This window comes from Ambystoma mexicanum, chromosome 2q (assembly GCF_040938575.1).
Source record: "Ambystoma mexicanum isolate Mex_15411 chromosome 2q, UKY_AmexF1_1, whole genome shotgun sequence".
NCBI lineage: Eukaryota > Metazoa > Chordata > Amphibia > Caudata > Ambystomatidae > Ambystoma > Ambystoma mexicanum.
In genome coordinates, this window is record NC_090924.1 from 1,011,829,342 (window position 1) to 1,011,855,664 (window position 26,323).

General features: G+C 41.3%; 1 protein-coding gene and 1 pseudogene across 1 annotated transcript in view; both read left to right on the top strand.

Annotated features, from left to right (window-relative positions):
- LOC138569908 (macrophage mannose receptor 1-like) overlaps positions 1-26,323 on the top strand; it is a 745,141-nt gene that overhangs the window by 502,836 nt on the left and 215,982 nt on the right. The window contains exons 17-19 of the mRNA XM_069648337.1: positions 9,057-9,220; positions 15,293-15,360; positions 17,603-17,703. Coding sequence (XP_069504438.1) covers positions 9,057-9,220; positions 15,293-15,360; positions 17,603-17,703 — 333 coding nt within the window. The remainder of the gene's footprint in view (positions 1-9,056; positions 9,221-15,292; positions 15,361-17,602; positions 17,704-26,323) is intronic.
- LOC138570491 (U6 spliceosomal RNA) lies at positions 15,880-15,980 on the top strand (annotated as a pseudogene).

Sequence of the window (26,323 nt, forward strand, 5' to 3'; positions counted from 1 at the left end):
TACTATTTGCGTCTCCTTAGAGCCATAAGACCATTTATCAACGAAGTAAACACTGCGACCATTGCAAGAGCCATCATATTGTCATGCCTTGATTATGGCAATGCGCTACTGTTGGGAGCCACAAAGAGGGCTATACAAAAGTGTCAAGTCATGGAAAATTACGCAGTGCGCATAATCAAGGGCATTAAAAATAGAGCACATGTACCTACAGGGAGAAGAGCCCTACATTGGCTAAGAGTGGAGGAAAGAGTACAATTCAAGGCCATGACAATAATCCATAGATGTATATATGGAGAGGCCCCGAGCTATTTCAAGAAACAATTTTCCCTTTACTCATCTCAAAGATGCCTAAGATCAGCAGACAGGGGCGCCTTAAGCATTCCTCGTGTAAATCGAGTACTCGGGCGAGGGAAACCCTTTCCAGTCAAGGGAGCACAAGTTTGGAACAAGCTGCCTATGCCTTTACGGCAAGAAGGGAATTATTTAAGTGTCATATAATTGCTGAAAACCTTCTTGTTCCTATATCATGTGCTGACCATCATAACTTCTCTGACCTAGTCAAACAGAAAGTATTATGCAACTTTGTTTCTTCCCTTTGATTTCCCCACACCCTGATGCCCGTGTGCTTTCGGCGCGTTAAAGCATGCACATAACATAACATAACTGCACAGTTCTAGCCCAAACTCACCAGGCAGCCTAGTGGTCACAGGCGAGGCACAGAGTGCAATACAAAATTATGGGGTGCAAGATGTTAAAAAACACACACACCTAGGTTTGAAAAAGATCACCTAATTAGGTGATGCAAGGCAGAGTGAGAATGGCATAAATATAGTTCAGATTTGTCATTGGAGGAGGCAGTGGAAGAGTTCAGCCATCACTCACTTGACGATGTGCAGAGAGCGTGGAAGTCCAAGGGCACAGAAATGTGTGAGCACGGCTGCATCGTGAGGTTGCTTCATGTTTTAATTGGGGGAAAATGAAGGGGGGCCTTCAAGTCCCTCACAGCTCAGGCAGGGGCCTTAGATGTGGGCCTTCGATGGAGGGGCCGGCCAGGGGTGTTGCTAGGTCTGGAAAAGATAAGGGGCTAAGCTAATGTCGGGACTGGCGGGACTTGGGGCTAACTAGCATTTTGGTAGTAGCACCTGAGCTTCTATCCAGGGCTACAACCAAAATACCCAGTGCTATAGCCCCTCAGCCCCCCCAGCAACGCCTCTGGGGGTTAGCTAAAGCCTGCTGGTTCATCATGTGATCATGGGGGGGGTACAAAGAGAAAAACTGGAAATCCTCAGGCGAGAGATACACTGCAGCATCAAAAAAGGTGAGCTACCATAAAACGTTTCCAAGCAATCTTCTCTTACCTGAGCTGCCTTTTTGAAGTAATTTCTAACTCAGAAGTGTTAGTAGTCCTACTTCTTTTTTGCTTCAACTGGTCATTCCCAGGGGCCATTTTGGAATGGTTCTATGTTTAATAAAAATCATATTTAAGGAGTGGTACTCTCAGGTACACAAATTCTTCCCCATTTCCATCTAGACAAAACCTTCCAATATTGTGGTACCCTACTTCCTGTTGAACATGGCTCCCTCTGATAACACATGCAGCCTCACAATCTCTTTCACTGAAATGATGGATGAACCTGAATCCATTGGAAATTTCCAATGCAATACAATGTGCCATCTTTGTCAGAATTTCCTGACAATGTAGTATATCCTTTAGAGATTGGCAACTCTACTATACAGTACTATACAGTCCAATGAGATCTTCTGTAATGGAAATAACTCTTTGGGTAATAATCATGATGTCCTCCTCCTGTACTGCATGAAGTGTACATAGTTAGTTACAAATGTATCTCCTCTGTGGTCCGTAGAATGAGTGTACCCGGAATTTTTGTGTTGGGCTTATATCGGCTGTACCCAGGTAAGAACATGTCTTGGTTCCTCCAAAGTTGACCGCCTCCCATCCTCATCTTTTCCAGGGTTCCATGTGATGTTAATGACATTTGTTTTACTGAACTCTGTTTTACCTAGCTGATTGTTTTTTGGGGGCCCCCCAAACCTTCTGTTTTTTTCTAGTTGCAACCCCACCTCAGCTACCCCTGCACCCCCCATTTATTTTTAAAAAATACTGATTTTATTTCCTGGTAAAATCAGCTTGCTATTATAGTGTCTGATAAAGACATTTCGGTAACATCACTGGATACTCTTTTCCAGCTCCTGGTAATATGATGGTCTCTTACTTTTCTCAAGATTTCGTCCAAATCTCTTGTTAGTCTACCTCTGAATTCTCAAATGTAGATTTTGGATTATATTTTAGATTAGTAATCACTAAACGTGTTCTCTTGTTCCTCAAGTCTGAAAGGTGCATCAGCCTTTAAATATCTGTGTACTGATGATATCATTTCACAAACTGGAACTTTGAAAAAACAATATTCAACAAGCCTGACAATAGTTAAAACACTTGTTGTTCTGACTCCACCCGCACAAAATAATGTTGCCACTGTATGAATGCCTCTCTGATTGCCTACTGGTCGCAATCGTTGGTCTAACATTGTTTTGAACCAGGCAGTGGTCCTGAAAAAACCCAACTGCAAAAACATATCCACCTGTATCTCCTGGAAGATCTTGTCTCTTTGAGACAGTATTGCACCAACCGCCCAGCGGAAGCATTGGTTTCTACTACAAAGGGTACCAGTAAATAGGCATGCCTCGGAAAAGGTCCAGAAGTTACAGTCTCTTTTCACCAGGCAAATACATGTTCCTGCTCAGGTGCCCATACAAACTTTGAATCTTTATTTGTGAAATGACTGATGGGTTATACAATAGCTGAAAGACTCTGAATGAATTTCCTACCGAAATTTCGATTACCCAAAATTCCCTGCACCTCCTTTACAGATCTGGGTGCAGGCAATTTTGCTACTGCTTCCACATTTTGTGAGTCCACCTCAATTCACTTTGCTGGAATCATAAACACCAAAAACATCACTGACTACCTCGAATTGACACTGCTGCAATTTTGTGATTGATACATGCTTACATGCCCTCAGTAATACTTAATACTTATGTTACATGTTGCCTAGATTTTTGCAAATCAGCAGAGAAGTCCTAGATGTAACCAAAATATACGACCATACAAGTTTCCGACAGATCCTGTAATATGTAATGTATCATTAGTGGAAAGTTACACGGGCATCACATGACCTGAATGGCATCATCGGATATTTGAAGTGCTTGTATTTGGTGTTATAGGCAGTTTTCCATTGGTCAGCAGGTCTCATTTTCACTAGGTTGCATGTCCCCTGCAAATCTAGTTTGGAGAGATCTTCAATGTTTGTGATTCGTCCATTACGACCAATATTAAGTGTAATATATACCCACTGCATAGGGTAGTGAAATGTAATTCCCTGTAGTTCACCAAGACCCTTAATGATCCATCTGCATTGGGTACAAACATAGGCTCCCTTTCAGGTGAGGTAGAGTGCCTAATGATGCCCTTCCTTGAATTCTCCTCAAAATATCTCCTTAGTTCCACATCTTCTTTAACTGTTGGTGCATAAACCCTCTGCATTGTCCACAAGGCTTTCTGGGGTCTGGGTCCAAAATACCTTCAGCTATCCCTCCGCAAATACCTCCCCTCTCGAGCTCTTCGCTCCTCTACCTCCAACTCACTCAGGGTCATTCGTTTTTCTAAGAAACGAGCTGGGGGTAGATCTCTGTCTTCGGCTGGGGCCTCCCTCTGGAACAGCCTCCCTGCCACTCTAAAACTTAAGGAGAACCATCTCCGGTTCCGGAAGCACCTCAAGACCTTCCTCTTTTCTTCTGCCTTCGCTCCCCCTCTCCCCTGCTGATCTGTTCTCTCTTGGCACCGTGCACCTGGCCACCCTCTGCTTTTGGGCCCAGGTAAGTGCTCATCCTGCCACCCTCCCGCACTGCCTCCGGGCCACCCCTTGCACTGGGGTCTGTATCTGTACCCATACAGCCCCCCCCTTTTCTTCCTGCACTTATCAGACCTACCCTGTCTGCTGCCTTAAACCTAGCACTTGCAAATTGCTGGCTGCATTACCACTGTTTGTTGCCTTTATTATTTATTTGTTGTTATTTATCTGTTTCTCCTCAGCTTCGCACTTTCCACCTCTCCCCCCTTCCATGCACTTTTCCCCTCCCCCTCTCCCATGCACTTGCGCGTTCTCAATGTCACTGGGCCTAGTGAGATCGCTGTTTTGTTCTCCCCTGTTCCCCTCCCTTGCCTTGTCGCGCTCTGAAACACTAGTGTATGAGCGCGATAGAAATAAAATATCAATCAATAAATAAATGCAGCCATGCAGGGTTTTATCATTGGGAGCCATTTCTATAGCACAATCACAAATTCTATGCAGGTTAATACTTGTGCTTCTTTCTATGAAAAGACATCCTGAAATTCCTGATACAGTGCAGCTAAGCCTTGATTGCTTTGCTTACCTACAACATTCTGATTCTCTTTATTTTGTCTAAGTGCCCCTTTCATAGTTTGCTTTGCAGATCTAACCTGGTTGAGGACTAGAATGGTCCATATCACCATCCTGAAGAAGACCCACCATCTGGTATCCCATTCTATGGGGGGTTGTGATTATGCAATCTTGATGTTCCCCAAATAACCAGTAAATCCAGAGATGACCAGCTTTTGTTACCTTAACCAGGGGATTGGATTCCCAGCACCCTGTCTCTGTCTCCTGCTCTTATTGGGTTGGGGCACCTTTTCTATACCAGGGTAATATTCTAAGTGGCTGCACAGCTTTGTTCATTACATTTCCCTGACGCCCCTTAATCTATTGACAGTGGTCCGAGCACCAGAGACAGAAACACTTTCAAGAAAAAGTTACATTCATTTGGAACATGATCAAATTCTTCTAGCCTCAACATATGTCCATTCCTCATGGCCGTGTTCTGGCGTTTCCTTCCAAATTGTTGGTTTTCAAACATATTGGGCCTCATTACGAGGCTGGTGGTAGCGGATGCCGCTGGTATTCATTTTTTCCGGCACCCAGAAATGCGCAATTACTGGGTCATTAGGATCTTGCCGGACCCGGTAATTTCCCTTTTCTGGGCGCCAGGAAAAATGATTCCCCATTCCCATTTGAGCCCCATAGGGAATGGGAATGGGGAGGGCGGTAGCACCGGTACCGGTGCTACCATCATGTTCTGGTGGCTGCAAGGGCACCCGCGAGCAGAACTCGTAGTATGGCGGTACAGTAGCAACTGTGCCGATAGCGCTACCGGCACCATTGTTGCCTTACCGCCATACTTATAATGAGGCCCATTGTCCAGGTTTAACAGAGTAAAGACCAATATTATTCTCCTTGCCTGAGTCTCGCCTTCACTGTGGGAGCTAGTGCCTTTAGATTCCTAATCTGCATGGGTTCTACTACTTCCTCTACTTCTTTTATGTTGAAGTTTCACATGGGTTTGGCCAAACCTGAGGTCTTCTCTGTTCAGTGTTTCTTTCTCTACTTCTCCTTTCAGCCTGCAGATCAATCTGTAAGGTCAGACTAAATAATTATGTGACCGTAGCAGGACGATTGACTGCCAAGGATTAAAGGTCTTTCAGCTCTTCTTTTAACCTGGCGTAGAATGCTGTGTCTGCTGATGTGTCTGACCACTGAGCTGTGGCTTGCAATTGTAGAAGCCTAGCGATGTAAGTTACTAGTTCCATTGACACTTTGTTTAGCATTGGAAGCTCCCTGTGTGCATTCGGAGTAGCTCATTTATGTTCAGACATTGGCCCTCATTACGACCTCGGCGGTAGCTATGCCACTATTGCCGGCATGGCTGCCGCCGAAATCGCGTCCGGGTCCACAGAATGAGGAATTACCGGGCCATTCCGAGTTCGGAAGGCCCGGTAATTCCTCCCTCCAAGGACCCGGACCCGGTCCTTCCCCATTCCCATTTCAGCCCCCATAGGGCTGAATGGGAATGGGAGAGGGAGCAAACAACGGGCCATTACGAGATGGCCCATTGTTTGCTCCCTCTTCCCCTCGCAGGACCCGTTAAGCACGCCTGGTTTTCCCAGGCATTACTTCCTGGGTCCCGCGAAGGGACCTCGTAATGAGGCGGTACAGGGTAAACGGCGCCGGCACCTTTTACTGCGCTGTTAACCCCGTGCCGCCAGGGTCGTAATGAGGCCAAGTGCCTTGAATTGCTTGAGGAAAGTATCATAGTCCTGTAACCAAGCACTTTCTTTTAGTTTCAATGGTGTCTCTCATATCAAGGACTCCTTAAATAGAAAGGGCAACATAGACTCTATCAGTGTTTCCCCTGAATACAATTGTCTTGTCTTTGCCATAAGAAAAGTAAATGGCACTGTTCCAAAAATAACGATCAAAGGTTCTTGAATCTCTTGAAAACATTTTCTGGATTGTCCAAACGTAATCTAGAAGAATAGATGTGGTTATATTATTACCCGCTAGCTCCTTCTTCACCATTGCCCGTTGTGTAATGAAGTTTAATCTAGCTTGTAGAAATGTAATCCTATCCAGGAGTGGCGCTCACTCGGTTGTGGCTATTTCTAATCCTGTCTGAATTGTCTGAATGGCCTGTGACATTCCTGACAATGGAATTCTGTCTCAGTTCATTTTTTGTGACTTTTCAATCTGTCAGTTCCAGCCGTATTAGTGGAGCCCCATTGCCCAAGGGAAGACAGGGGAAAAGACAAGGGATCTCATGTTCATGAGAACCGTAGCATGAATGGAAGATATAAACACCTTGAGTAAGGCTTTAACTTCTTCCATTCATGCCACGGCTCATTTTTATGGCAGAGGGGCGGAACGCAGCTTGCATTTGCAGCGCCTCGCTTCCTGTCCGCCAAACAAATGCCCCAGCATCTGCGCCAGCATGGATTTTCATGCCAGAGCAAATTGTGGAGATCCCTATGGGGTCTGCCTGCTCTATGGACTAGCATGAAGCAGGCAGACTCCGTAGGGATCCATTGTACATGCTCGCTGTGATGCAAGCATGGCAGGAAACATGTACAATTACAATTAGACCCTCCCTGACATGCTCGCATGTCGGGCAGGCTTTAGTTGTATTTGTGAATACCGCTTACCATGCACACATGATAGGCACTGTTCCACAATTGAAATGCAACCCACCCTGGCATGCGAGCATATCGGGGAGGGTTTAATTGTTATTGGGAGCGCCGCACTCACAATGAAAATGAAATGCTGCCTGGCATGCCAGCATGCCAGGCGGTGTTTTCTCACTTTGCACTGCGGAGTGCAAATGGGAAGGGTAAAAAGCGGTGTACTTGCTTATATGCCGCCTTTTGCCCTTTACATGTGTACCCCGCAGTGCAAATGACGACAATTTGGCAGCGAGGTCCCACGTAACTTCAAGTGCAAATGTAATAGATCCTCGCCATCAACTTTATTACTCATTTCAAGAAAATGAGCAACATGATAGGCTCATCAAAGGGCACCCTATCAAGAGTAAACAGAAACAGAGATGGTCTTTCCCAAGTGCTTCCTCTCTGTTTCCCAGAATTCAGTAGCTCTGCTTACCTGAGAGAGGCTTGAGGCCTCATTCCCCAGCGAGCACCAACCAGCTCCATATTAGTAGTTGATATTTTATGTGACAGGAAACAAAAACATGGACCTCCAGCAAAAAACCTGTTCTTTAAATAGCATAGAATATTATAACATGTTGTCAAGCAATCACGACTTAGCTGCGCTGCCATTTTAAAGTCAGTTCTAACTCAGGCGTGCTAGAAGTCCTACTTCTATTTTGTTCCATCTGGTTATTCCCAGGGGCTCTCTTAGAATGATTTTTCAAGCACATTATTTACATTGTGAACTGTAAGCAATGCATAGTGTTTGTATGTCTTGATGTAATTACCCATAATTTCAATAAACATAGTAGTAAGGAGTGCAACAATAATTATGTACCCTAATTTGTCTGTAAAGTTTGGGAATGGCCCATTTCTTTATGTAAAGTTGATTGGTAAAGTGCTACTTTTCAGCTGCTTATAGCGTACTTACACAACATGGCTGAAGGAAGCAGTGATCAGGATAGTTTGATAGAATTAAATGGAGGGGCACATGCAATAAAGCGTTCACAGAAATAGGAAGAACGTGATTACATGTACAAGGAAACCAGCTCTTGGTTTTAACCTTTCTTTCACATTTTAGTGAGACTAAGGGCCTGATTCACAGAAGCATTTTACAATGGCGCAATGGCATTGGAAACCGCTCTGAAAATCAGGCCCTAAGTCTCCAAAGGCTTAATGGTAGACCATAATGTTCAGCTTCTTTCGGACCCTGACGTTTTCTTTTTGTCGCTAAAGGGTAGAGTTTGGCTTGCTCAATTCTACTGGGCCATTTGGACAGAAGAAAACCCCAACAATATTTCTTTGCTTGAGGAGGACTGGAGCGATTCTTTCCTCTGACATGAACCTCATTTTTAGAAAGACCCAATTTCATTCAGTTAATATACGGATCTGGCATTAGCAGATCTTGCCATGATACAGTGAATATTTGCTGAATTAAATTATAGTTAACTCAAATTATTTTATGAATTTATTTTTAGGAGGGAAATTATTTTACAAAGGGGAACATGTATGTCCATATCCTGGGAGCGCTGATTAAGAATTTCATCATCGTAAGTCAATTAAAAGTGTAACTTTATTATAGGCTAAAGATCATGGTGCAGTGTACAGAATGTTTCAAGGGTATACAGTGATTTAAACAAATCCAAAATAACGAATTAATTCATAACGAATGCAGAATAATGAAAAATAACGAATGTTTTGGTACATGTATATGGGTGGGGGTTAAGGGATTAAAACAGGTGGGGAGTGGTTTGGGGGATGCTTTCAAACATAGGGAAAAAGAGGGTTCAGGGGGCACAACCCACATTTTTTTATAAAATCGATATTTTTCGTTGTTATAGGTTCGTTATTAATTCATCCTCTGTTATTTGATTAGTTTAAATATCATGGAGCCATTTCAAGCCCCTTATTTGAAATTAAGTGTTCATTTGGAGAAGAGGGAAGAATAGGGAAGATACACATATTTTGTCTTTTTGTGTTACAGAATTTGTGGTCCGAGATGACGGATGGATTGAATTTAAAGATTACCAATACTATTTCAGTGAAGACCAAGTTGCAGTGGATAAGGCTAGGGAATTTTGCAAGAAGAATTTTGGTGACCTTGTTTCTATTACTGGTGAAACTGAGAGAAAGTTTCTATGGAGATATGTAAGTATTCAATAATGACCCCTGGAAATCATTATTCATAGCTTGAGAGTTAAACTTTACTTTAAATTACGTTTCTTTGTAGGTGTGTTTGTCTTTCTTAATGCATTTGTTGTCAATGTTCTATCATTGGATTTAGATAGCCACCTGCTGAGCACATATGTCCCCAGCCTGCACTTTGCTCTCCTTCTACAGGTTTGTTCAGACTAATGGAAAATAATAAATATAGCTGATGGGTACATTGGGGTAAGAAGACCACAGAAATGTCAATGCTTCTCATCTGACAAAGTCTTATTGGCCACTCAAAGAGGTCTTATTAGTTCTCAACCCATCAACTAATCATGAGAAAATTGAAGATGGCAGTGTATCACATCTCCCCCCCCCCTTCTCTTTCCACTGGCGCACTTACAGTACAAAAGCAAAATGTTCAGTTTGAAAAAAAAGGTACTGCTGTATAAAACAGACCCCAAAGTCGAATTCGGTATATTATACACTTTGTCGCAAAAAAACATATACCCAATGGACAACACTGCTTTAACACTTTGAACAACAGACTGAGTGAAGAATGTCTGAACTACTAAATATAACATGTGTAACCCAACTTTGATATATTGATATCGGCTAGGGTGAATGCCAACCTACCTTTACATGGGAATGTGACGATCCAGATACTGGGTGTGGAATTTGGTAATCCAGAAATTGAATATGGTAGTCAAATCCACGTCAAGGCAAATGAAGAGTTAATTGCATGTACACCATTCAAAGCATATCCAAAATCTAAAATACAACTGCTTACCCTACCTTGCTGAAACTCGTTATTCATGAATTGATGAATACTTGCACAGGTGCAGCACAGCTTCTCATAAGTGACTCGTTGCCCGATCGAAATAGGGATAGTGATAACTCACTTCACTGTGTGCATTGGAAATGAAAGCCATGCATGTATGTAAACATTTCATCCTGAATCATCAATAATTAAATGCGCTGATTAGGCCAAATAACTTATATGGAATAGTGTTCACTAGATAATTAAGTCGGTTGACTATGTTATATTCATTTGGAGCAGTTAAAATGTATAGGAGGGTGTATAGGGAGACATTTTCTGAATGGTTATTTTTTCCCCTGTTTTTTTACTCCTTGCTTAGACCGTCGGTTTTTGTGTTTCTAAATATTGTATATGATAAAATGGCCTGGACAGATTTCTTAAAAAAATACAAAATGAATCTATAGAAACAAAAGTGTTTTTAACGAAGAGCTCTTCCAAAGCCCAAAATGACACCTTTCAATTGAAAGAGGTTAACATTTTAAATGAGTATTTGTATTGAGCAATGGAATCGTTTGACCAATGGCTCTTAGAGTGGGGAAGACATAACGCCCCTAAACCATCAACACATGTTGTCCTTTGTTAAACAAATGACTAGAAACAGCATCAGTTCTTGAAAAACATACCATGGGCCTATTATACCCAAACTTTCAAATGCTGTCCATAACAGACCATAACAGAAGGTTAGATACATAGCAAAGGTGTAAATGGACTCCACTGCATTACCAATGTGGTAAAACTACAGTCAATGATGAATGCAATACAGAACAAAACACTGTCTGAAAAGTGTCAATTACCTCCCAAAATAATATCAGGTCAAATTTAATCTTAGAAAGTCCAAGGTTCATAGCCCACTAGCACAATGTACCACCCGTGGCCTATGTGTACTATGTAACCGCTAGAGAGAGATCGAGGAGTGGTTTGTGATTCAGCGGGCCTCTCTCAGGTCCTTACATTTAAATATGGAAAGGTGTCGGGTGCTATTAAGGTGCAGCTCAAAATGTCAGCATAGAGCAGCAGCTCTGGCAGACTGCATAACTATCCTTGCAGAAAGAATGAAACCCCCACAAAAAGAACTGACATATCCTCAGGGGGGTTCTGTATGCTACTAGGGTGTGTGATGTAAGAAATGCCAGTAGTGTAACAAAAACCAAAACAGGGCTCCTCTGTTGTGCCAGAGAGTGGACATGGCATCAGGCAAACTGGCAACAGGGCAGATGGGATCCACAGAAATGTCAAGGTGGTGCGTAGAAGCTTGCCTAGTGTGCAGGGTTGAGCACCAAGCCAGTACCATACAGGAGGACTTCACTGACAGAGACACCTAGGTGTGCACTTGAGGGAGTCTGCAGACTCCTGAGTAGCAGTCTCAACAACACCAGACAAACCCACCTGTCGAATGGCTGGCTCTCGCTTGGACTGGGCGATTAATCTCTCTCTAGGAACGAGGAGCCAGAGGTTGGACGATTGGCTGATATGAACTGGTGAAATGCATTCCCCCTGCTTTCCATTATCGCAAGTGGCATATGCTCAGAGGTTACGGCGTAAGGCCTACAGGAGAGGCCTCTAGCGAGGACACCAGAGTCACAAAGGAAGCAGTGTACTCTGTTGTGCATGATCCCCTGTTGGTTGACGTACACTGGGAGTGTATATTTGTGCAAGGACCTATTCCATGTACCATTAAATGGCTTTTGCATTAGAGCAACCCTCCGACATGCCAGGGGATACCCAGATAATGAGATGCCCTCATTGGCATACCCAACAAGGACATAGAGGCAGCAGAAGGTAATAGCCACTACAACCAAAGATGCAGGGGAAAATTGTGGAATAGAGCTAGGGAGGGTGTGACAAAAAGAATGCAAGGCTACTAAGTGATTGAGGGGAGGGTGAGGTGGGTGGAGGGTAGCACGAGAGCATGTCATACTGCAGTTTTACATTTTCTAGGTTATATCTCTCAGTTTTAGTGCTTCACACACTTTCAAGTGTTACAGATGTATCCAATCTTGGAGTAAAATGGCATCTCTAGACCGATGAAGCACTAGGTCAGTTTCAAGATGTAAAAAGGCTACTGTGTGCAATATCATGAACACAGGAGGGGATTAAGCCCCTCAAGAATAAGAAACCACCCTTAGAACTCCAGGAGATAGTGGTGAATCAGCTATATCACCACATATCACCACACTCAGAAAGGAATCCCACTGGCTCCCCATCCGTGATAGAATTAAACTGCGGACATTGGTGTCATTACTCACAAATGCCTATACCAGACTGCCCCACGCTACCTCTCAGCCAAATTCACGAGACAGAACTCCACCAGACCCACCAGATCACCTTACCTTCACCAACTTAATATACCAAAGTTTAACCTGAAAACAGCTGGGGGAATTAGCTTCCCTGTACAGGCAGCCAAACATTGGAATGCATTGCCCACGGCTATATGAGCCGACCCCTCATTCTGGTCATTTAGAACCAAAGTCAAGGATCCTCTTAGCACCCAACAATAACCAGACCAAGGCTTAGACTTCCTTACGGATCCTATACCGCACTTATGTTTCTGAAACTATTCTATTATCCACCTGACCAATCAAATGTAGGTTATGTGTTCTGCAAACCTAACTGGAACCGTCCTGCCATAATATACTATGCTTCTCCCAGGACCACTCTGTAACCAGGTCCTTCGACCCATACTGTAATGTACCATGCTCACTTACTTGTATGTGCAACATTCTGCAACCACTGATGTACTCAAAGAATTAGCGCCCAGCTACCCGAGGGTTCGGCAGCGCTCTACAAATAAACAAACTAAACTAAACTATGAGGCAGCACCTGCTCCACAAGGCCTTCCCTATTGCATTCTGATGAACATATTTTGGTGCATTGGGCGACAAAATAACAATATCAATGAAGCATATGCTAAAAAAACATCTCTAATGATCAGCATAAGGCTTAGAGTCTGTAAGTTTCTATCCCAAACGGTATTTATTTAGGCATTTAAAAAATGCCTAAATATGTTTTCTACTGAAGGTAATTTAGTCTAAAGTGCTACTATAGCACCTTGGTAATGCATAAGTGCAATACAGGCAAGATTACCAAATAGATGATGAGTAGTTAATTCTGATGGTTACTTCATGCTGCCAGTAAATACAAGGTCATCTGTTTGGGAATAAAATGGCAGAAGTTGCAAAAGCGCATAGCAGAGGACATTAAGCAAGGGTCTTACAGGAGTTGCACTATGCCCCTATCCAGGAGAATCAGGGCATTGAAAGTAAATAAAGGATCCCTTTGGATAGATTCACAAATTGTTTTCTTGACTTGCATATGACAGGAGCACAAGCAACTCAGGAAACGTTCGCAATTGGCAGGCTCAGAGAGGTGACTTGTCTTGCAGAAATGCATCTGGGGGCACTGTGGCTTCCTGTGTGAGTGACACCAGCAGTCCCTGAAACAGCAGTAGACATGTAGAAACTCTATTTGCAATTCCAAGCCCCATAAGGCAACGAATTTGGTATTGTAACCTTGCATACAAACACAGACACCTTCAATGAGCGCGTAACACTGGTTGCTCTGTGCTTGCATGGTTGCAGAGAAGATGATATTGCGATCCTGGAAGTCAAGTAGCTCCTTCAATATCGATGACTGGATTGAAGAACTGCTTACTATTTCGACCTACGAGAAGGCCATTCATAAAAATGCATGAGACATGGACAGGTTTTGGGATATATGGAGAGGCTTTCTTGATGTTTATGGATGAAACAGGGTTACGTTTGAATATTTATGCTTTAAATACTATCGTACTTATGCGATGCTAACTTAATTCATGAATATGATTATCGAATCTAATCAGAACTGTGTTGACTATTTGTGTACTTCTACTGACTCTCTTTCTTTTCTTCCTTCTGTTTTGCTTTCCTTTCCTTTAACTCTAATTGCGTAATGTTATTAGGAAAACCATCATTGTTACTTTCCATTTGTTTGGTATACGTATGTTTTATTCTAATGTCAAATGTCTGACTGGTTGTTGTTATATTTTGTTTCAACTTGTGTTTTTGAAAATAACATTTTTGAACACACAATGAGTGTGTAACACACTGAGCTATCTTCTGAACCATCCTAGCACTCCAATTTAGAAATACGCATGTCAGCGTTGGCTATTGCACACAATCAATATAATCCCCACAGAAAGGTGAGAATGTTATAGGAGTTGTGCCATGGTGAGCGCACACTCTATGTTACCCGAGTGAACATAGAAAGCATTGCATGATCCGAGCAGAACGTACTTGTACTGTTGTCAACAAGAGACAGACAATAGGTTTAACATTTCAGCAGCATGCCATAACATATCCTGACGTGTGTTATTTAAGTTTGGTAAACAATGGGAGCTGCCTTCTTTAGCTCAGGCAGCCTTATGGACCCCCTCCAAGATGGGGGCCCAGGGCAAGTGCCCCTTTTGCCCGCCCATAAAGACGTCTCTTGGCCAATGCATAATTAGCTTTCACAAACGCACCCAACTTACACATATTCAAGAAAGAGCTGGTTCCAGGGGCTTGCGCCTAATGCTAGCTTCTGCCCCACATTTTTTGAGGGTCAGGGATGTGCGTGCATGGGTATGGAAAATCCGAGTGACTTTGCTCCTCACTTTCTGTTCCCCCATTATTATTTTTTAGGGAAACCTGTGCATAATTTCCAATGTCAGCTACCATTCAGCTACCATTTATGCATTCATCTATTTCAGATACTTTATATATCGCTGCTAAGTAAGTTCAGAGCTTTTTGTTAAGGCCTGTCCATTGGAAGAGTCTTTATAAACAACCGCCTCTGACCATCATTCAGTGAAAAGAGTGTTGTTCATTACTGGTACGGCGGTGAACTAAAAAAGTGTTGGCAAAGAAATACTGACACTTTTACTTCATCACTATACTCTGAAGTTGGTGGTAATACAGAGAAGCAGTTGGCTGGCGGTACCATCCACGGGAAACGTCCAAAATCCCCATGGGGTCCTATGACCTCCATAAATGAGGGCTACTTTGCCCCATTACAAGTGGCAGTACCTGTGAACGAGTTCATGACCTCTAAATGCAAAATGAGGCCAATCGATTTATTTTTGAAATAGGATTTGTATCTTTCTAATCTGCCAACACTGCACCAGTCAAGAGGCTTTAAGGCCCCCTAAAGACAATCATCAGTTTGGAGAGAATGAAAACGCAGCGGTTTTATTTTGTAATGTATTTTAACGCAAAATTCCCTTTATGTTTTAGAACTCCAGGAAACAGGGCAGGGATGCCTATTTTATCGGTTTACTTTTGAGTCTGGATAAAAAATTTAAGTAAGTATATGAAAGGTTTCTCAGTTTTAGGATCATAACAACATTTCAGATTTATTACCTTTGTTTGGACTAACTGATGGAAAATGCATTAGCTTTCGAAGTCTCAGACTCCTTCATCAGATGGGAACACACTGTATATACTATATATCCCTCCTCACATAGGCTAACAGCAAGGGTGAACTTCTTCATAAAAGATAGCATTCAATTAGCTTTGATGTTTTAGCAATTGTTTTTGCCCTGGTCTTGACATTGCCGCTGAATAATCTTAGCTCTTAAAACTGTTATGTGCTAGTCGGCCCATGTGTTTAATGTGAATTAATGTTGGGCTTTTGGCCAATGTGAATTGATGTGGAAGAAAAGCCTTTAAGTACATTTCTGAAGCTCTTTATTGACACTCACACTTTATGTATTTTTAATTGTATTGCTTGTAAGAATATTGAATTAAATTGATGTTTATTTATATTAATGTCACGCTTGTACACAAGTGTGTGTGACTATGAGACTAGCCTTTTTAATCAATCACTATCTGCAGCACTTATTCTAAAATTGGAACGATACAAAGATTAGCATGGCCCCTGTGCAAGGATGACATGCAAATTCGTGAAGGGTTCCATATTAAAAAAAAATCACTATATATAAATAAATATATATATATATATATATATATATATATATATATATATATATATATATATATATATATTGTGAAATGTGTAGTTGTATGTGTGATAGTGTATTCTTCCTGTCTAGCTGATGATGATGATGATTAATTCATTCATGATTTAAATGGATAAGAATAATTTGATGATTGTGCATATTTGTTTAATGTATCTAACCTAGAGTGTGTTGTTAGAGATTTTCAATTAAGTTCACTTTCTTTTTTTGTGAGTTATAGGAACATCCAAGTGTTTTTATTTTTTTTCAAACCGAAACTGACCATCTTTGGTGTTGTTAGAGATTTTCAGTTTCTGTTTTAAAAGACAATTGTTTCCCTTTGTAAGTTTATATCAAGGTTAGTAAGACAATTCATCAATTTAATAGATTATGTGTTGAACACTGGAGCCTCCATTCTTAAGAAATAGAAAAATACCATTGGCATAGTCTCCTAATTTAAACAGATTAGTTCCCAGATAAATCCATCTATATTCCGACAGTGGCTAATGTATGCAAGGAGAGATTGAATAGCCTAAACTAATACAAGTGGGGAACTAGGGCAACACTGTCTGGTTTCTCTTTAAAAGAAACATTGAGCATTTCCCACTAACGTTATTTTGGCTTTAAAATCTTTTAAAGAAATATGGGATTAACTCAACTCATGCAATTTCAGATTCCCAAGGACATTCCACTTGAATCTATCAAAAGCCTTTCAGCATTTCATCTGTTTTTAGCATAACTATCTGTATGGTAGTGAACCAAATGAACGATATCTACAAGCAATCTTGTATTATCCGATGAAACCCCACCTCTCACAAACCCAGACTCATTGAAATGGAAGGTAATTATTGGCTAATTTTGGTAACACAATTAGCCTTGCCTCTGTAAAAGAGCTTTAAGAGTTATTTTAATAAATTAAGAGAGAATAGAGGATCAGAAGGTTGGGTGCTAAGGAGTCAACACAATGAGAATACAATTTAGCAGATAAGCATCTGAGGCCACCTTCTTCCTGTGATGTCATCAGGGTCAATGGTCATGTGACATCAGTTGCTGTGATGTTAATCAGTGTAAATGCATGTGGTGTTGTATAGGCAATGTGATTCCATCACAGCTGTCACTTTTGGTTTGACAAATTGACATCTATTATATCAGATTCGTCATTAATGTTCTCTAGTGTTTTCTTTTGCTGTCCTGAATCTTTGTGCATTGTCTATTGGGATAAAAGTGCACCCCTCAGTTGAGCTCCATGGCCAGTTAAATACTGAGTCAAAAACTTTCTTGCAATTAGAAATATGCTGGTGGCGCTCCATGATGATGACTTAATAAGGCAAAAATGCATAGGCATACCTGATATGGATATCTAGCCATTGAAGTGATTGTTGTCAAAATGAATCTTTATCCATTATCATTCTTGGATTTTGAATCCATCATTATAGTGTCATCCAAAGAATGAAATATTTACAGGGGAATGTTATTCGATTGAAGATATTTTTGGGGCACTGCTATTTTGTTATGTATTGATGATCATGGGGGGCAGTTTTTGAAAGCGATATGGTGCTATCAGTAAACATAAACACTTACGTTTAAGGTGGATGGATGGCACCCCAGTTACGTATGAAGCATGGGCAGAGTCGGAGCCCAATTTTGCAAATAATGATGAAAATTGCGTGGTTATGTACAGAGAGTTAGGTGAGTATAAATTATACAATTTCATGAGGTCATGTTTGCTTTTTAATGCCCAGTGCCATTCAATTTGTGATGTGATTTTGGGAAGGTGGACTAAGTATATTGTTGGACAACCACAAGTTCATTATTATATAAAGTCAAATTCACTCTATTGGGAAGAATTGATAAACATACACACAATATTAATAACAATCAATGTTTAATATCATCCAATTTGGAAATCACTTTAGAAGGTACAAATACATTATTTCTCTTTAAGTATAAAGTTTACTTCACAAATTTGCCTCTAATAAAAAATGTTGGTTCTACAAACAAATATATGTAGAGTGATGTGCGCTGTCTATATAGTAATTAAAGATGGTGTATAGCTGTGGGAACATTATTACTTTCCCATAGTCTGAAAGCCAGCAGCAAGTATTTCCTCTTTGATTTATTACAAATGGTGCATAGAAGTAATTAGTGAGGATTTAACTTGAAATCTGGCCACATAAATAATATATCTTTATAGACAATGAGGAAGGCTGTCCTTCGGAACTTAATGTCCAAAATAGCCCTCCCTTATGGACTATAATCCCTTTAGTGCCCCATGACCAGACTACATGTCGCTCAGCCATCCGGTTGGACGGATCTGGCAGATTGTTGTGAGCAGGAGGATAGATGGATTAGCACATGCTTTTCCGCTATGCTGCAGGGGATTTACAACATGAGTCAGATGAATCAGGGGGAGTAGTGGAAGGAAAGGACCATGACGCAGGCAGTAGGCTGAGCAATGGAGTGCAGAGATGGCAGAGGGGCATAAAATGGCGGCTACAGCACCAGCATGTCAGCGGGGCACTCAAAGAGGCTTGCGATATGCCAACAATTCTGAGCTGTATCCAGCATTGCCACTCGTAGTTTGCCAATCAGGCAATGCCATGTCACTCCCCATGGTACTAATTGTTGTTTGGATTTATATGGCCTTTCAATTTTGAGGTCTCAGCTGTCAAAGGCAGCAGGTTCATTTGTACTTTGGCTAAAATGGCCTCTGTCTCGGTTTGACATTCCATGCCAGGTAGTCCTCAATCCCACTCTAATTTTACATGGAAGGATAAACTATGTCTATGCATTAGAGAGTTCATGGTTTGCACTTATATTTCATCTGAAAGAATAGGAAAATGCATAACTCCAACACAAAAGTAGGGTAGAGTTCCTTGTTCCAGAGGATGGTTCCCTTCCCCTGGATTTCTCTTCAATCTGTTGTATATTCAAAAATATCAGTTCTTTGAGTTTCTCTTGATCAACAACACAACTGTTACACAAAACAGCATGACTCTTTGTCTGTATCTTGTTGGGATGCCGGATGTACTCACCTGACAGATTTAAACTCCTCTTCTCTTGTTCAGCACAGCCTTTTTCTAGTCCTGCATTTTTCTCAGGACCTCTTTAGGTGATGTATTTCCTATACACTGTTCAGCTTGTCCTTGCCTGGTGTGCTTCCCTTCCAGGGCTTTCTTACATGAACACACTTGATACTGCCTGGTATACCCTCCTGCCAGGGCTTTCCTATATGAACACCCTTGCAACTGCCTGGTATACTCTCCCGACAGGACTGTCTTATATGCACACACTTGCAACTGCCTGGTATCCTCTCCTGCCACGACATTCTTTTATGCACACACTTTCAAATGTCTGGTAACTCTCCTGCCAGGGATTTCTTATATAGGTACTTTCTTGTGACTTCAATTTGCTTGGTATACATTTTTTCATGTGGGCTCTGTGCACACTTCCAAACTTGATAGCCTCTTAAGTTTGTTTTATCTGATAATGTATCGGCCTGGTATACTATCCTGCCAGGACTTCTCGTATATGTGTATTGCATACACTCACAAACTTTAAAGTCTCTTACATTTGTTCCATTTTCCCTTTTAAAGAAATGCTAACTTGCTCTTTCTCTTTCATGTGCTGCTTTAACAATTACTTGGGTTTGGCATGGCTGCCAATATGCCCCGGTGTCCCTGCTTCTCTCCGGTGGAATCACCGGCTCTTGCTGGTGTGTTTTAAAAAAAACCTTTACAAAAAAGTAAACAGTACATTCCCAATTTCATTTACAGAGTCATAAAACCACAATTGCTTAAAACTGCACATCAGCACGACTTAATTAAAAGCAACACAAGTTCATCTCCAATAATAATTCCCATATATTCAGTTCATAGTTTTAATAAAACCCTCTACCGCCAAACTTTCTGAGATGTTCAAGACACTTAGACATCTGACCCAAATTTGATCACTATCATAAATAATATTCCTTGCTAAGATGTTTTAAGCCAGTCAACATACTACATTCTAGCACCAAGTGTCAAGCTGTTTCCATCCCTCCTTCATTGCAAAAACGGCAGGAACACTCAGACTGGGTAATTTCGTGTCTCCTGAATAGTATGACTTTGGTTAACAATGCAATTTTAATAAAATTCAACAATAAAAGCGACTTGGAAATTGGGGTAATTAGAATGACAGGGTCTCACGTCTTTTATGGTAAATTTTAAATGGTTCAAAGACGAATATGAGTGAAACATATAGGTGGTTCTTACCCAATCCTGGTCAAACAGAGCCTTCTTTACTTCATCATGATTGTCTAATTCCAGCAAGAACCACTCCGGCACAGGAAACCCACATCAAAGGGTACTCACCCTGCAGTCTCTCCACTCCTGTTATGACCCGGGGGCCTGGTCCCGTGGACAGTTTCCAATAATCACAATGAAGTAAAGGTAACAAGAGTAGCCCGGTCAAGGAAGCCCAGATCAAAGGGTACTAGTCCAACAGTCTCTCGGCTCTCGTACTCAACCGGGGACCCCATGACATGTGCAGTTTTCAAATAACAGGTGTATTCTGTGTCTCCTGCAGCAAGCCAGTGGTGGTCGTTCGCGTTTCCTTCCTTCTCGCCACCTCTGTTCCTCGGCTTCTCTGCCTCTCGCAGTTCCTGCTGGGCTTTTCTGTGTTGTTTCAGGTTTCGATAAGGCGAATGCTGCTTCATAACACATGCAAATGCCCAGGAGCCCTCTGTCAGTTTCTGTGATTCCTACAGCATGTTCTCTCTCGCGGTCAACTTCTCTTTTCCTTGTCCTTGAGCCGGTCGGCTCCATGGAACTCTCTCCAGCCCACAGCTTTCTCCCGCCAGCTGCATGCCTGTTTAAATTTCCCAGCAACAGGTATGCACTCACAACAACTGGAGCGCCTATGATCATCTGCATTAGTCGACTCACATTTCTCGTCACAGTATTCTCGTAGTTATGGGAGTGGAAGTCCATTCTTGATGGCTTGCATGTAAAGTCTGGGTAAGTATTCAAGTGATATTTAAGGGCAATTCAGCTCTGGATGACTTGTAGGTAGTGTCAGAGAAGGTGTTTTTATGAGTCTGAAAAGGCAAGTCGATTCTGATGGCTTACATACATATCTTGTGAAAACGACTTCAGTACCCTTCCTAGGTGGATGAGGGGAGGTATAACAGTATTCAATTAAGGCATTGGGCATGAATGGGGTATCCTCAAAAGAAGAAGGGGAATATCATGTCTCATCAAATGGTGTCATGATATTCTCCCGAGGCTATCTCCCCCCCATATGATCCTTCCTCTTATAGCCGCCCCCATGGTCAGGATCCGGTAGCAGCTGCCATCCCCAGGCCCATGGGGAGAGGTTGCCGCCAGAAAAGGGCTGATGACACCATCAGATTCATCGCAAGGTGGGATATGAGGAATTTGGTCAGCACCACAAGGTTGTGGAACCAGGCAACACCCTCTGGTGTTTTCACACACTCCACCCAGGATAGTATCTACAGATGCATCCCCCTGGTTATGCCCTCCATGTCCTCTTTCAGAGCAGTGGGGGCACACTCTTCACCAAATCTGGTTTGGGAAGCGTTAGCAATTAAGACTTTGTGCAAGCTGGTCTTTAGCACTGGTTTTATACTTTGTCTTCAAATCAGATTTCTTCTGCAGTAAATTAACAAGCCAATTAAATGGCCAATTAATGACCAAACCCAGACTACATGTGTTTGATGGGAAAATCAAAACGAAGAAAGAAGAATTTCATCTGCAAAAACAAAACGCTTTAAAACAACCTCTGTCCATGAGAGCCTCAACTCTGGTGAAATTAAAAACCAAATACAAGAGCTGGTTAAAAGCCACATGAGCCAAGAGATATCAGAATGATGGAGAAATTATGCTATCATCTATACAATCTAAAAGTATTACGGGCACGTGGTAATTACTGAATCAGGGAGTACATAATCCACAGGCTGTTGCCCAGGCCAATAATGTCACCGAGCAGAATTGGATTATGCACTTCTCGCAGCTTTATGTTGCCCCTTCAGTACTCATCTGGACGTGGTCCAGGGTCTTAAGCAGTTCCACCTAAAATTTGATCTGGATGACATCTGTTATTATATAAAGAAAATCAGTAAATCGGGAGCATGTGGCCCGGATGGTCTCTCTAACCAGACCTTTAAGAAACATCCTGAGCTTTGGGCCAACATCTTATTTAACATATTTTAAATAATTAATATCACTCAAAATCTCCCACATCATGGAAACATTCGATAATAGTCCCCATTTATAAAACGGGGGACCGAACCTTACCCACAAGTTATAGGCCCATAGCTTTGTTAGATGCCCCGGGCAAAATCTTGACTAGAATAATGCTGAAAGACTTTAATGAATGGACCACACAAAATCATCTCAGAGACTCTTTCCAAACAGGCTTTGTCGCTGGATTGGGAACTAGTCCCAACCTTCTTGTTTTGAACATGTTGAAATCAAAATATGCAGCTAAAAACCAACTGCTGTATATAGCATACGCAAATTTTCGATCTGCTTTCGAATCTATCGATCAGTTAATCTTACATCATAAACTCATTCAGTATAATAGTCCTCCTTCGATACTATCTGCAATAATGAGGCTGCATTCTATTACAACAATGCAAGTCAGGCTGACTCTGGGAGGTAAATTGTCATCGATATTTGATACGCATCGAGGTTTAAAACAGGAATGCATCTTGGCGTCATTCATATTTAATCTGTTGATCTTGGTGTATCCATGCGGTCTATTCAATCTGACTCTCCTAAACTGGGAAATCATTTGATCTGTCATTTGTTGTATGCAGACGACCTCATTCTCCTCACCCACTGGTCTGCAATCCTTGCTCAACGAATTGGAATTGTATGCTTCTACCAATAACTTAACGATCAATCTGCAAAAAAAAAATAATGGTGTGTAGACCTCATGTTAAATCCAAAGTTAAAACTTGTAAATGGCATCTACAAAAAGAAGTACTACTAAGAGTACAACAATATAAATATCTGGGGATTACTATTGTCGACACTATGTCCAACAAACTCGTTGAGCAAGAGATGTGCAGCAAGCTTCAAACCTTAATATCACAAGCAAAGCTATTAAAAGGCAAATATGGGAAATTCACCTTAACTCACATTATGCATTTCTACCAACAAAAGGTGATACCTAGTTTGATTTATGGGATTGAGACTTTCTTGCCAAAGAACCGCAATTGGTGGTGCAAGCTCGAATCACAATTTTGGAAGCAAATGCTTCATTTTCCCAAATCCACTCCGTTACTGCTAATTCGGTACGAACTTGGTTTATTATCACTCAAGTGTCAAATCAAATGTAGATTGTCTGTTTTTGTTTAGGAAAGCTATTCTCGGTCTGTCTTCCAATGGTATACTAGGAATTATGGCTCAACATCTGTTTGCACCGGAACATTCATTCACCAAGTTACAGTGCACATATACACTGAATGCCTTTGCCGAAGCTTCTATTTCCTTGCATTTATTATTGCGCAATCCCGATCGTGTCAAATAAAAACTGTACCAAGATGATTGGATTGAGAATCGTAATTCTTGTCTTAAATATAAAGATTTTAACACCAACATGTATGGGCACAAGCGCTCTCTCATATATTGGCGGACTACCTCATCAAATGTCCGTCCTCACATCTACGTAATCAATATTTAGGATTTAGACAGAATGTATGGCCGACTAGAGAGATTATGGCTAGGAGGAAATTAATATCGGTGAACCTAAAATTGTGTAGATTTTGTGAAGACAAACCTGAAAAAGAAACTATTTACGGAAAGTATATTTTAAGAAACAATTAATCCACTTCTATTGCAATATGGAAATGACCGAAATCTGGCAGCATATATTTAACAGCTCAAATCTAGTGATACGTGTGGCAATTGTTCAATTCCTCAAAGCGATATTTCCCAAAAATTTGAAGGGTCAATAATGTTTTTCAATTATATAAAAATATGGTGCAATGTCTCAATATCATGATCTGCTTCTGACGTAATGATGTTCCAGTTATTCATGCTAACTGTATAATTTAGTACGTTTTATTTGTTATTTTATTTATTACGTTTTGAGGAAATGTGAATATATATTTTGTTATATTTGAAAGGATGATTTTATCATCCAAACAAATAAAAAATAAAAAGAAATTAACAAGTAACTGGAGCAAGCTCTTTGTGCTTATGTGGAATTGGGATGAAGTTTATTCTCCCACACAGCACCCAGTGAGTAGGATCGCTAAGTTAAACTTTTTGTTGACTTCTTTCTGGGTATTAGGATTCACGCTCAAGATGTGGATTCAACCATTTAGACATCCAAGTCATGCAGCCTGAGCTGAAACTGGCTGACCCTCCCTCTGGGAATCCAGCGTAAGCAAGCCACGACCATCTATGGCCACATGCATGTTGCACAGACCCATAGAGATAATTTACAGATATGGCTCCTTACTACTAGTTTTTACAAACTATGCATTGTAGGTGCTCCCCTGGGAAGCAACCATGCTGTATTGCGTGGAATTTAAAGAACTTCCAAAAACCAACGAGGAACGCCTGACATCAGTCCAAGGAAGGTTATTAATTTGGGGAAGAGGGTGCAACATGGTGTAATTACTGTCCTTGGAAACCTAACGTTCTTAGTATGCATGTGAGGAGCTGTGTACTCGTCAAGTTCTAGTGTTTAAATTGTCTCAAGAAAAAATTCAGAAACAAGGTGATCCATATAGGAAACAAGGAAAACAAATCAAGAATGCTGCGCCAGCAAATGCACCTTGGAATATGGTGGCTGCAGCTGTGCAGCATGCCTCACTCGATTATATAATTGTGGTACATTGCCATGACTACCTAATGCTGCACATGCTCTTATTTATTTATTTATTTATTTATTATTGTTGCTTGCAAAACGCGCCAAGCCCAAAAGCATCCTTGCGCTGGCTTACATTGGAAATATCACATTTGTTGCACATGTTACAGTCATACAGTCATATATACATCTTACATAGCATTATTTAAATGTTTACATTTCTCCCCTGTCCTGTAGTCAGGTACTAATGATGTCATACAAGGCTGTATGAAGTAAAATGTAGGTTCAAGATGGCAGGACATGGTGGTTTGAGTTCACACCTGTCCTATGATTATGGTATCTGGCCATATGAGACCAGAAACATTAGTATTAGTGCTGTACATTCATTAAAGGAAAGCAACATTATTGAAAATGGTACATTTGGATTGAGTGTTGAACAGTAGGGAATGTAGAAAAGTGTACCTTAGGAGCCGGCAGAAATAAAGAGACAGAGTTTTAGCGAGCAGCAGAGGATTCCAGAGGTTGACGTCAGTTTTATGCCAGTTTTCCACTGGCGGACATTACTTTATTTGGGGTTGGCACTGCACTGACTTTACACCAAGTCCATCAGTGAACATCTTGTGGAATATCCTCTGGTCTCCAGGCATGGTGGTAGCAATGGAGACTGCTGGATTTTCTATCAGCTTTCCACCAGAGGATTTCCGGTGAAAAGCCAGTGCACACTTAAAATAGCCATTTCCACTGGCGCACAACTGGGGGATTTAAAATCTGCTCTTCTCTAATTCAGGCCCTAATTGTAAAACAGTGAAAATGAGAATAATCACAGGGGGAAATGGGGGTCTGTAGACTTTACTGAGAAGCAGAATCGAGGGTGCACTTAGAAACAAAGAAATAAATCAGAGCCAATGATAAGGAAGAGTTAAGCAGTGGAGAAACCTACAAGTGATACAGACTAATAAACACTGAAAATGGAGAGTATAAAGTTTAAAGGGGTGAGATTGAAACAGAACGAGTGAGCATGAAAAGAAGAAAGAAATCAGAATTATCAAGTCTAGGGCGAACGAGGGAGCAAATCAGAATTTTAGTAACACAGAAAGTAAAGAAAGTTCAGCCTTGACAGATGATATAGAGATAAATTAGCAACAAACACAAGAGGAAATGTTTGCAAAATAAACAGATACTCGTCAATGGGTATAACCATGTCAATTAGCCTTTTGCAAGACTTCAGAGAGGTGTTGGATCCCAGACATATACTGGCCATCAGCCTAAGCATGTTCTCTGTCCGTTCATTTGTTTCATGCCCTATGGTCCATTGTAAATTTTTGAGTTGTTTTGTTTGATTAAGTTGTTTTCTTTAATTGAGTTATCAGTGTTAGTTATGGAAGGATAGAGGGCCACAGCCCCATTCACCAACTGATCTAAGGCATGAAGGAAACATGGTTCTTTGGTGGAATGGCAAGTTCTCCACAGGAAGGGGAGGTCCTTT